The sequence below is a fragment of the Triticum dicoccoides genome, chromosome 3A (assembly GCF_002162155.2).
Source record: "Triticum dicoccoides isolate Atlit2015 ecotype Zavitan chromosome 3A, WEW_v2.0, whole genome shotgun sequence".
Classification (NCBI taxonomy): Eukaryota; Viridiplantae; Streptophyta; class Magnoliopsida; order Poales; family Poaceae; genus Triticum; species Triticum dicoccoides.
The window spans coordinates 497842257-497855397 of record NC_041384.1 but is presented as its reverse complement, the minus strand read 5'-3'; the positions used below and the strand labels follow the sequence as shown (position 1 = coordinate 497855397).

The following is a 13141-nucleotide window of genomic DNA, read 5'->3' as shown; positions in this document are numbered from 1 at the left end:
GCTTTGAAGGTCATCGACCCCTTCAACGTTCTCTTGGTGTTGGACGCACATGACATTGTTGTTGGTAAGTGGAACTGGCGTTGGCATGTTGGCGCGGTCCTTCAATCAGATGGAATTTGTCAGAGGTCCGTATTTCCGTCTGAACGAAACATGCCTTTCGTCTCCAATATGGTCAGCCCCATCTTGGGCACATTGTGCTTCGGGTGGGCGTGGACGAAATCACCTGCTACCAAGGTCTAGCAGGGGAAGGTAATTTAGAGGAGACATGGTCCAGGCCGCAGCGGCAGAGATGTCGGTGCTCGTGGAGCTGATTGACCTTGCTGGTGGCCCGGAGATCTCGATGACGTGGACGAACCATTCCCCCTCCATGGCCTTGAGAAGCACGACGATCATGGCGACGAGCATGCGCACGTTGAAGCTAAGGGCCTAGTTGCCTTGGGGACGGTCCATGCTAGGGGGAGGCAGCAACGAGCGAGAGGTTGTCCTCCCAGACAGTGTGATGAAACATAGCCAGTTCAGTCGTGGCATGGTGGCTAGCTGTTGGTGAGCTGCCAAACATGAGAAGATGAGGGAGGTGGGGCTAGACCCCTCAACAAACTGCTACTTCTTCAGTGGTAGTGAACTAGTGATAGTGGTGGTTGCCGCCAATTTCTCTCACGCCATGAGAGCTTGCCCCCTCCATGAGCAAACTCGCCCCTTTATGTGTGAATCCTGGCTCTGCCCCTAAATGCATGTGATGCGTGTTTGTGCATGTTCTGTGCATCTGTTGCGCCGAGGGCACACACATTGTTCAAAATTAGAACAGAGAGCAAGGCTGTACAAATGGAAGAGATGATTTTCCAAGAGGTCTATGTTTCTTTAGTTGTCGAGGGGTCTATATTGTGGTGGTCGAAGTGACATGCTATCTAGACAACGCGGGTTGGAGATCAAATAGGAACTGGGATGTGCATTTTAGAAGACTTATGACCTAGGTTTCTTTGATTACCTTAACATGTGGAGAACAAAAAATTAGGACCTCCGGTGACTTAAGATAAAGCTGACATCGTCTCATTTTATGTGCCTTTATTTTATCCGCATGAGACCTAGGTTTCTTTGATTAAAAGAATTTTCCTGAATGTTGACTCATTAGAATAAGAACGTTGCTATAGACCCTGTTAATCAAGCCATTGGTGCGAGGAAGCAAACTACAGGACATCGTCCGATTTCGCATCGTTCATAAATCAGCCACGCACCCATTGTGTGCAAAGTAATTTTGTTAGAATAATCCTTAAGAATTATTTCTATGTGAATTGTTTGATTGCATGATTGAGTCCTATAAGTTTTCTTCGGGAAATGATAATTGGCGAAAGTCAGATTTTTTGGGATCCAGTGAACGCCCTCAAATCCGTCGGATCACGATCAAATGAATGGCATTTTCTCTATGCAACGTGGCAAGTTTGTTGTCTTTTTATGCTACATGGCAATTTTCACCTCCACAAACCCTACAAAGTTATCATGGCAACTTAGTTGATTAGGCATGACAAGCTTGACAAACGCTGAGGAAGAAAACACTCAGATATTGCGGTCCTTTTTTTTCTTTAGGTTTCTTTATATACCCTAAATTTTCTATCTATTCATATATTTTGGGAAGAGTCATTTGTTGTAACTATATCCCCTATTTGATTGATAGGACTCTCAAGGCGCATAAATAAGAAAAATATAGGAAGCCAGTGTCATGCCCACTTAGAGCCCACTCTAAGTGTACATGATTAATTATAGTGTGACAATTCTTTTGACTGCGTCCAGAAAAGCAAGAACTTTTTTCCATCTAAGAGTATATGCAACTGGACCCATCAAGCTCCTCTCAAATGTTCGGATGGACAACGCAGTCACTACCCAGTCCGGAAAAAAGTCACTCAATTGGATCCCGCATAGCCAACCCAAATGTCCGCATTGATCGGCACTCCTTCAAAGCAGCCCATATGTGGGGCGAGTATACAGACGCCCGGCCCGTCCTATCTCAAATCCGCTCCAAATTGATCGCCTCTCTCCCACCTCAGTCCTCCCTTTCCCGCGTTTGAGCCATCTCCCTCCTCCACCCTTGCTCCATGTTCGCGCCGTCGTTCTTTGTCCACTGCCTGATTCCGTGATCCTAGATGTTGACACTGAGTACCCCATCCCCCATCACTGCCATGGAAGATGCCTCGGCGAAGTCTATGAGCGCCCCGGCTGTCCCAACTTGGAGAAGCAAGAGAAATATGCAAAAAAGAGAGCATGGAAATGCGATGACAATGCAAGGAATCGAGCTCAAGAGAGAGAAGTTGATGCTTGCGAGGGAAACTGAGGAGTCAAGAATCATGTTGTAGGATGCTAGCCTCTTGGATGAGGAAGATAAGAAGTGGTTCATCAACATGAAGAAGAGGATCAACGAGCGCAACAGTGAAGATGTTTGATTCATTCGTGTATCGCCTATTTATATATAAAAAGGATCAACGAGTGCAAGAATGGAGACATTTGATTCATTCATGTGTCGCCTATCTATGCATGAATTGTTGAATTTTATTTTGGCATGTGTTGAATTGTTGAATTTTATTTTGGCATGTGTTGAATTGTTGAATTATGGTTATTTTGCTTTGTCAATTTGTTGAATTGATGACGAATTTGTGTTATGTAATGGGCGTGCATGATTTTGCAAGAAAATGAGAGTTTGGATACTAGGAGTGTGATTGTTCAGGAGGAGAAATGAGGGTCCGCTGTCAGCAAAAGTGTCTGAATGCTCCCGCGTACATTTAGGGAGCGGATTTGCCAAGTCTGATTGTAGATGGTCTAAGTAGTTGTATTTTTTTTTTCTTAAGGTAATAACATCAGTGGTGTCTGAACTTGCCATGGATGTTCACTTTAGTGTCTGAACTTGAAAAATACGTCAAACTGATTTTAAAACTTGGCATAAACGTGCAAATACGGTGCTAATTCTATTTATAGACGTAAAGTGTGCTGACATGTTTAGCTGAATACCATGTCTGTATGACTACTGGGTCCTGCCCTGTCAGTGATAATGAAAACTAGTGGAAAAACTGTGGGCACCAGGAATCAAACCTACACCCTTATGCGTGTACACTTGCTATGCTAGCCACTCTACTGGACAGATCTAACTTGATAACTGTGGCTCCTTCGTTTTAACGTACTGTAAGGTAAACATTTGCCCTATGTAAATACTTTCTCCGTTTTTAAATATTTATTTTTTCTAGAGATTTCAACAAGTGACTACATACAGAGCAAAATAAGTGAATCTACACTCTAAAATATATCTATATACATCCGTATGTGATAGCCATTTGAAATCACTAAAAAGACAAATATTTTGAAACGGAGGGAGTAGGTTGGAGTCAGTGTGGCCAATTTAACACATGTTATTAAAAACCGATCTATAAAATATCTGTAAATTATAAATCACAGTAATACAAATTAAGTTCACATATTCACGTGGTATTAACAGTTATAAATTTTATCAAAAAATTAAATAAATAACTTTTATAAATGTTCATGTAATTTTAAAAATATTAATGTACTATTTTTAAAACATTCAGATAATTGAAATAATATATAGTATTAAGTATAAATATCTTTGTATAATATAAAATATTAAAAATTTCTTTAAAAAATTACAGTTCGTAAATATTATTTTCATTATTCATACATTTGAATAATTATACATCTACATATTTATTTTATCTGTGCATGGAAATTTGTGTACCACGAGGTGTACCACAAATATTTATAACCCATGACATGGCATGGGGCTTGGTTTATAGAGTTTTCAAAATAATACATGCACATGAATATTTATTTACCATGAAGTAATTAATAATACCACATGTTTATTTGAATCTAAGTTTATTATTATGATTATAATATATTGATGTTAACATGTGCAAAATGCAGAGTGGTACAGTTTGTATTACTACGATTATAATTTAAGCAGACTTTTACAATTTTTGTAAAAAAAAGTACTAAATGGGTCGTACTAACTGCAGCCCATTTAAGCAACGCATGCATTTTAACTTACAATACAGTAATATAAGGGGCCATATTTGGGAGATAAAGCGTTTGGATGGAGTGGCTACCACATGACACTAGCCTACTTGATGTCGCAGGTTCAAATCCTATTGGGCCATAATATTTTTCTTTCAATTTTCCTTATGAACTGACAAGCAGGACCCACTAGTCATATAGACATGGTATTCTCTAAAAAATCTTTTTTCGTCTCTACAAGTGGGCCCCATGCGAAGTCAGCCAAATATGGTGCCACGTCCGCACATTTTACGTCTACAAATGAGATTAGTACCGTATTTGCACGTTCATGCTAAGTTTGAGAACCAGTTTAACGTATTTTTCAAGTTTAGGCACTAAAGTGAACATCTATGGCAAGTTCAAGCACCACTAGTGTTATTACCTCTTTTTTCTTTGAAACATAGTGCAAACAAAATCATTAAAAAAGGAATTTATAATCCTACAAAGCAAATAGTCCACGTAGAAAAATCATAACAATCTATCCTCCAAAGCTCATAAGAAATCCTTTGAATCAAGGGAATCAAATAGATTAACATATTTTCTTTGGAACATAGACTAACATTTTTTATATACTCTTTCCGTTCCAAAATAGATGACTCAACCTTATACTAACTTTAGTATAAAGTTACTATAAAATTGGGTCATCTATTTTAGAACGGAGGAAGTATTAAATAAAGTTAAACAAATTGAATCCAATCTTGGCCCTCCAGTCTCCAATGAGAGCATGAGGATTTAGCGTCACCGTTTTCTGTTCCTTCGGCCCCAAATCCCTATCCCAAATTTCCAAGGAATCATGGCGCGCTGCTCCCCGCCGCTGCTGCGCCGCTTCTTCTGCTGCGCCGCCAAATCCGCCTCGGCCACATCCGCCGCCGCCGGCACCAAGAAGAAGAACATCGTCTTCTTGGGATCTCCCCAGGTACCACCTCCCGCAAACTCCCAGCGTCCAGTCCAGTGTCTCATTCGAGGATTCGGATCGCGCCTTAGGTCGCTGCCTCGGTCCTGGACACGTTGTTGGCCGCGTCCAGCTCCCCCGACTCCGCATTCCAGGTCGCTGCCGTCGTGACACAGCCGCCGGCCGCCAAGAACAGGGGGAGGAAGCTGTTGCCGTCGGCCGTCGCGCAGCTCGCGCTCGAGCGAGGGTTCCCTGGCGACCTCATCTTCACCCCCGAGCGCGCTGGGGAGGTGCTTTCTTCAGAACCGTTCTCCTAGTCTTCTCCAAATCGAGGCTATTGTGGTGCCGAATGTAGGAGGATGTGCAGCTCATAGTGGTTTGTCTTGCAATGCAGGAGTCCTTTCTGTCTGACTTGAAGGGGGTGAGACCAGAACTTTGCATCACTGCTGCTTACGGGAACATTTTGCCACAGAGGTTTCTTGATATCCCACCATGTGGTAAGTCCAGAAATCTGTCTGTCAAATTGCCAGCATTGCCATTGTTTTAGTCAAATTGCACGTTCAAACAGTAATGTTAGTTCACTAGGAATCCAGCAACATTTACTGAGATTTTGTTCTTGTACTTTACTACTTAGTTCACTATACATGTTTGCTTGACTTTGGTAGTTTTGTTGCAGTGGCTCAAAACCAAATCAGGTCTTTTTGTGTCTATTTCATACGGTATCGGTACCGCACATTAACCCATTTTTGTAATGGTTGCAATATTTATGGAATCCACCCATTCCCCAAATATCCACTCCTCATATCAGCTTATTGCATGCTAGCATCATCATTCATACGACTAGGAGAACTAATGGTTACCAGAGAGTTGCCACCGATCACTCGATGTCCATACATCACCATTATTAGGCAATACATTTACAAATAATTTCAAATCAAGCTTTGTCGGATGATTCATGCTAGATCTGATTCTGCTCTGGTTCCCCACAAACCGAACTTCCAGCCAGTACCAGTCAAGCTTAGGGGAACCAGTGTTACTAACCATACCCTGCCAGGAAACAATATGTGGCACAATGAATTTTGCTACAAAAATGTTGTTTGGAAACTTTGAACCCTGATCATTTGTCATGTCTCCTTGTATACCAGGTACAGTTAATATACACCCAAGTTTGTTGCCTCTATATCGCGGTGCAGCTCCTGTGCAGAGGGCATTGCAGGTCTGTATGATGCACCTGTTACAATTCTGAGCCAGTCAAATTACGACATATACCCAAGTTATCAACTATGTCTGTAGGATGGTGTTGCAGAAACAGGTGTTTCCCTTGCATATACTGTCCGTGCCTTGGATGCAGGTCCAGTGATTGCTTGCGAAAGGTTTTCTGTCGATGAATGCATCAAGGTAGATAATATTTGTTCTTGTGCCAGTTTGAGGGACCATCTTGACTGCTATGCAAAAGCAGTTCTGCAAGTCTTTGACACTGTCATATGTTTACTGAAATCATTTTGTGCTGATGCTAATAGTTAGAAAAACTGAGGCTTCTCGCTTGCTATTCTTTATAAATTATAACCATCATTTCGGGATTCCTTTCTTGGTAATGAAAATAGATGCTCGTTGAATGAAAATAGTTCGAATGCACTATCATACTTTTAGTGTGGTGTCTGTCTGTGTTCATGAGGACTGATTAACATTGGAAACTTTTCATGGAGCACCATATTTAAACTGGCATGATATGTTATTTGTTTGCTAATTTACTGGATGATGCTTCTGTGCAAGGGTTGGGTTAGTTCATGTTAGAAGCTGAAGATAATTTAAATTTCAGATGATGCTGTGCTGTTTGATTATCAGCTTTACATAGTGTCGCGTTTGATAAACTTTTATCATTTTGTTTGTAGGCACCAGAGCTGCTTGCTATACTATTCAATATAGGTATAAACTCAAACTGATCATATTCCATCACTAAAGATATGTATATATCTCTTCCATGGTCATTACATGGAGTTGGTCTTCCTACTGGCATACCTCTCCTAGATAGACTTGATTAATTGATTATGCTTTACAATTCACAGAGAAACAGGTTGAATATCTTAAGAACATTTTAGAATAATTTTGAACTATTCAGACTTGGTAATTTTGAAGTTGTATTAATAGGGTCCAAGCTACTGCTGGATGAACTACCATCCGTTCTTGATGGTTCAGCTAAGCAAAAGGCAAAGCCACAAGATGACTCCAAAGCTACACTGGCGCCCAAGGTAGTAATGGACAGGAGTGGCTACAAAGATATTTTTCTTTTTTCCTTTTTAATTGATGCAACTCAATTAAGTATTTTGATATGCAGATGGGTATAGAATTCCTCGGTACTAGTCTTTGTCAAAATTCACTAGTAAAAAAAATCTAACATCAAGCCTGATGCTATAAAGTTAATCATCATTGACCGAAATAAATAATAAACAAGTTGCATGAGCTTTGGGAAACGTCCTGCTGCAGTTTAGTTCATATGCGATGACTTGCTAAAATCCTTATCAAATTCACTGTTTGCTTCCAAGTGCAGCTATAAGCTTATGTGGGGAATTGCAAGCCCATTTGTTGCGATCACCTGATCATTACTCCACCCTGTGTCTCTAAAGTTCATCTGTAACTCTATACGATGTGTACTGAAGTTCTGTTAGGGCATATTTCTTCGTATATTAGTATTTGTATGGTTGTAACTAGCATTCTTTTTAATTTGTTCCAATAATGCACTTGCTGAGACTGGAAAACCTTAATCTACTGGCACTTCAAGCCAACTAATTTATCATGAAAACATCTGTTTCCAGATGAATTCGGACGAGTCCTGGCTGACATTTGACGAAGAAGCTAAAGTTCTCCATAACAAGGTGAGTTTTCTGAATCTTTAATTAATGTACTCATGGAAGCTATTGCCAACCAACTCTGGTAGGTGCGAGCATTTGCAGGATGGCCAGGAACCCGCGCAAAATTGCAACTTCTGAACCAAAATGGCGAACCCGATGTTCTAGACATCAAGGTTATCAGTACAAATGTTTCCACGTCCTGTGACAAAGTCGGAGACGAAAATGAAATACTATTCTCAGGGAACTCGCTGCTCGTTCCTTGCAGTGGGTCAACTTGGCTTGAGGTATGAACTCCATTTGGCATAACAATGACATTCTGCTTGTTTTGCTCATGGCCTTCTCAAATTTGTCTGTTGTCATGTGCATATTAGGTCTTGGAGCTTCAGCTACCTGGAAAGAAGGTAACCACGGCTCGGGACTTCTGGAATGGTTTGCGTGGTCAGAAGCTATTAAAATCAACATAAGAGAGAAATCTGCATTCATTTTGCAGCACATGTGCAAAGGATGCAAATGCCAAGACGGCCATATGCCGTGCTCGGTTTAGATGCATCTTGCAGGGTTAAAGGGTTGTTGACATTTATCCTTAGAGAAATTTGCAGGGGGCAAAAAGATGGTCTTAATTTTTGTAAAGAAAATTATTTAGATTTTGTGCCCTTACTTTCTTTTGACAAATCAATAATTTTCCAGATTGTCATCCTTGTCCGTATTATTTCCAGTTCTAGTAAAAGGAATACAATGTTACCTTGAATGATGGAGACAGAATAACGTTGGTTTCATCATTCGAGAATTCAATCATGATTGGCTGTGATTGCTAGGCTTCACAGACTGACAGTTGAAGCAATGAGGGGTGACTTTCGCAATGGCAAAGCATACATCCAAGAAGCCGATAACAAAACAGTCGACAGCTCCAAACGGCACTGTTGTATTCAGTTCAATTAGTATGTTTTCTGGTGAAACTGCAATAACCATTCACCTATTTAGAAACACAACATGGACAACTTTCAACGGTAAGTTTGCTAAACAAATCTTACACTGAATTAGTACGCAAAACATCGACCTGAACACAATGCTGCCTAATGTTACAACTCATAAATACAACGTGTGTATGAGTAGAACAGCAGATGTGGAAGTATACAGTATCCAGCATTTTAGCAAGGACTAACTTCATGTATTTGAATTCTGCCGCAGCTTCTCCATCCTTTCTCTCCATGACATCTTTTGCATTGCCAGAACCTAACAGAACTTTGTTTCATTAGTATCTTTTGGCACACGCCGAAATAAACAAAATGCATGGAAGAGCTAGGGGGGATTACTTCATCGCTAATGAGGGAACTGCTAGGTTGAGCTTCAACATCTTCAGCTTTCTTGCCTTCGCCATTGGTTTTAAGCTCATCCTCAGATGTTTCCGTATCAACATTCGAAGACATAGGTACACCAAACATAGCCTCATCATGTGCATCTCTGACTATGTTCTCATTCTTTGACTATGACATGCAAACAACAAGGCATATACAAAATACGGCTGGTTAGGAACAAGTTGGAAAATATATAATATATAGCATTGTAAATTCACTATTTTATAGCACAAGTACCTCCACCGTAGAAAGTCGGAAGCTCTTCCCTATGTGCTTAACCAGTGTAGCATCATCATTAGCAACTAAAAAAGGAGAGCAGGGACAGACAAATTATGTGTTATCAGACAAAAAAATTGACATGCCAAAACGAAGGGTTCAAACTTCTGTGTAGAATCATACACCAAAGCTTCTTACAAGCTCAGGGTACTAAATATCTTGCATAGTGTAGAACAAGAAATATGCATTGCATCCTTCAAAAGATGCATACCAGAGCTCAATAAAGGTGTTGGTCGAATAGTTGACGTATTGCACTAGCTGTTGTAAATTATCGTCAATACAAACTACATAGTAAAGACACCACAGTATACTATATTCTCATATCCTGGGTGCTCCAAACCTGTATATTAACCAAGTGTAGCGGCATCAACTCTATAACAGACAAACTATATTCTAAGTGTGATCCAAACCCATTCTCAACTTTACATCAATAAAACCCTGATAGAACAATAGAACAAGAACAACCAAGTACACCATTTGGTCTCTTCACTACGTGTGCAAATTGTAACCGGAGATGGTAAACTATACACTTTCTCAGATGGAATTATACACATTGTGACAATTAGTCATATTGCCTTCCTAGAGCAGAGTGCATCTTCCAACACAGGTAATAAAAGGTAAATCGATTAAAAAAATGTGCTGATGAGAAATTTGGCTAGGGTGTGTAAAACATAATTAATTTTTCATGTGGGAAATTTGCTATATCCGGACTTGCAATGTGGGCTACACCTCTGAAGCACCAATACGTAGGAAACTGGTGTGTCCCTGTCCAGAACGGCGCCAATACGGCTGATACGGCCGCGATACGCGTATGGCCCGAGTATTATATTTTTTGATTTAAAAAAAAAGAAGAAAAAACGCCGATACGGGCTGTTCACTGCCCATGATACAGGGGAAAACGTCCAGCCCAGTACCAAACCTAGCATCTGTCCTCCTCTCTCTTTCACTCTCTTCGCCCGACAGGGGAGACGCGCATGAGCGAGCCGCCTCTGCCACCTGCCTGGACTTGCCTCACCGCCGCTGTCTGGACTTGCCTCGCCACCGCTGCATACTGGCGCTCGCCGCCTGGAATCAGCTCGCTGCCCTGTTGACTCGCCAAGCCGCCGCCTCGACTGAATCGGTTTTCTCTGTCGCCGCCGTCAGTCGCCACCCGCCAGCAAGTAAGTAGCTCCGGCGAATACTGCTACTCTCTAGTTGATCTATCCATTCATCTGTTTGTCTTCAATCATTAGTGGCTACTACTTGCTACTGCTTGTTAGTTGTTACTCTAAGCTGGAGTACGAATTGAGCTATGCGTGGCTGGCTCGTGGCTGCTTGTAGAATATGTAGATTAATGTTGCTCGCTGATGTTGCTGCGTTGCTGCTACTGCCTACAGCTTGCTGATGTTGCTGCTTGGTGCTTGCTATTGCTTGTTACTGCCTACAGCTTGCTGATGTTGCTGCTTGGTGCCTGCTATTGCTTTGCTGCTAGCCTGCTACTGCCTACAGCTTATTTATGTTACTGCTTGCAATTGCTTTGCTAATGTTTATGTTTCCACTTTTCATGCTTCTCTATCTCAAATTATCAAGTCTAATATCATGTGATGTATTTTCTATTTTGCATACACCATGAGGAGTTGAGGACCTGGATGATCATTCAAGACTAGAAAAGAAAGAGGCATGAAGGCAATCAGGCAACCAATGGGGCGACATTTTGATCTCATCTCACACATTTCATTATGTTTGTTTTTATTACATGTCATTTTATTAATTATTTACATATACTCGCCGTATCGCCGTATTGCTGTTTCTAGAAATTGTCGTATCCCGTATCGCTGTATCGGTGTCGCCTTATCGGTGCTCCATAGGGCTACAACCTAAACTAGGATTACAAAATCCTAGCAGTGCTTCATATTCAAGTACCCAGCCAATATGAACTTTCAAAAACTAATATTGGATCCGTAGGTGGGTGTCTAAAATGGTACAAGAACTCGCTACACATATAGAGGGGGTAATCAATTCACTAAAAAAGACAGGAATCCTTATTGAATTCAAAGGCATCCATAAGAAGCCTGACCTTCAACATCATTGTCATCTTCATCAAGTGGAGCATCTTTGTTGAATTCAAACCTCCCCCAACTCACAGTGGCACTTCCGAGGGTGGAATCCTTCGAAGCTGTCAAACATTGAAAATAAACAATATAATCTTCAGAACAATGAAAAAAAAAAGACAGCCATAAGGCACGCAGATCGTACACAACCTACACAATAACTGTGTGTGCGCTGAACTACGAATTAGATGAAATATAACAAAGGGTCTTCCCTAATGTATTTGAATGGAATTTTACTCGTGCGTGCAACACAATCCATGGAATGCTCATTAACAGGAAAAAAGAATGAAGCACTACTGCTGGATCACGCACTGTACTCGCTCTCTATTGGGCATAATCCATGGAATGCTCATTAACAGGAAAAAAGAATGTGGCAATACCTGTCTCTGAAAGCTGAAGCTTCATTTTTGCTTTGACTCTCTCAGCAGGAGTCTGCAAGAACATCAACAGCTCATCACTCCGAAAATACCACAGGTAAACAACACTGCTGCACAATCGCACAGTTACGAGGCAGTAATTGAAAGATGGAACCAACCATCCTATCGTATCCTTCAATGAGCCTTGAGTAGTCCACTTTACCGCCATCCGTACCGCCGCGCCCCTTCGAGCTATGACGGCTCTGGCCGCCGTCGTCGCGCCGCCGATCCCCATGCCTGTCACGCCGGCCTTCGGCATGTGAGCTCCTGCCACTCCGGCGATGGAGGGCTTGGATGGGAAGGAGGCAGGTTGGGGATCGTCGGAGGAGAAGCCGAGACCCTGGTTGAAGCGGCGGGCGCCCTCGCCCTTGCGGTTGAGCTCGTCGTAGTACGCCGCCGCCTTCTCTTCCTCCATCCCGCTGGTCGGGACGCCGGCGAGTGGGCTGGGTTTACTCTTTGTTCTTTTCTTCCTACTTTTTTTTGAGATTTTCTTTTCTTCCTAGTTTTTTTTTCTTTTCTTCCTAGTACTAGGGAGATGCTTGGGCTGGGCTCAAAACCAAACGCGATAGGGCTTGGGCCCATACAGTGGGCTGGGTTTACTCTTTGCTTTTCAAAGACTCAAAGCCCAGCTCGCGCTTCGCGGCCGCGGCCCGCTCTCGTCTCCGAGTCGAACCAGGGAGAAGCAGAGGAGTAGGATCGGGACACCGGACCAGGAATAAAATCGGGTAGCCACCTCCCTTGTATGCACGACGTAAATAAGTTTTGTTATATATCTCGTTGGTGCCGTCTGCGGTGCAAGAGCGGATCGACACGAGAACACGCCCGTCGATCAGCCATGTCGTCGTGCTGGTCGTCGGTGCTGGCCGTCCTCGGCGGCGCGGTGTCGGAAGAGGAGGCGCAGATGCGGGGCAGGTTGCTGGCCGTCAAGGAGGCCGTGGCGTCGGAGGCGGAGGCGGTCGAGAACCTAGAGGAGGAGGTGAAGGCCCTGGAGCGTGCCCTGGCCGCGGCGGAGACGGAGAGGGAGGCGGCCGAGGCGAGGAGGCGGGAAGCCGAGGAGCGCACGGAAAAGGCCGTGGCCGAGCTGCGGGCCGCAGAGGAGGAGCACGAGGGCCGCGTGGAGGAGCTGCTGCTGACGGCGGAGCAGTCGGACGAGGCGGACGCGCGCATCCGCGAGCGGGAGGAGATGATCAAGATTATCACCGGCATCACCAGC

At 42.8% G+C, this 13141-nt stretch overlaps 1 protein-coding gene and 1 pseudogene across 1 annotated transcript; one reads left to right on the top strand and one right to left on the bottom strand.

Moving 5' to 3' along the window:
- The first annotated feature begins 4797 nt into the window (after positions 1-4797).
- On the top strand, positions 4798-8421 carry LOC119268779 (methionyl-tRNA formyltransferase-like). The gene is made up of 10 exons (XM_037550484.1): positions 4798-4966; positions 5035-5232; positions 5337-5439; positions 6088-6158; positions 6236-6340; positions 6835-6868; positions 7091-7191; positions 7756-7815; positions 7878-8075; positions 8163-8421. Exons 1-10 carry the CDS (start codon positions 4844-4846, stop codon positions 8253-8255), a joined length of 1086 nt encoding a protein of 361 aa, XP_037406381.1. The 5' UTR covers positions 4798-4843; the 3' UTR covers positions 8256-8421.
- A 299-nt stretch (positions 8422-8720) lies between these two features.
- LOC119268780 lies at positions 8721-12400 on the bottom strand (annotated as a pseudogene).
- Positions 12401-13141: the final 741 nt, after the last annotated feature.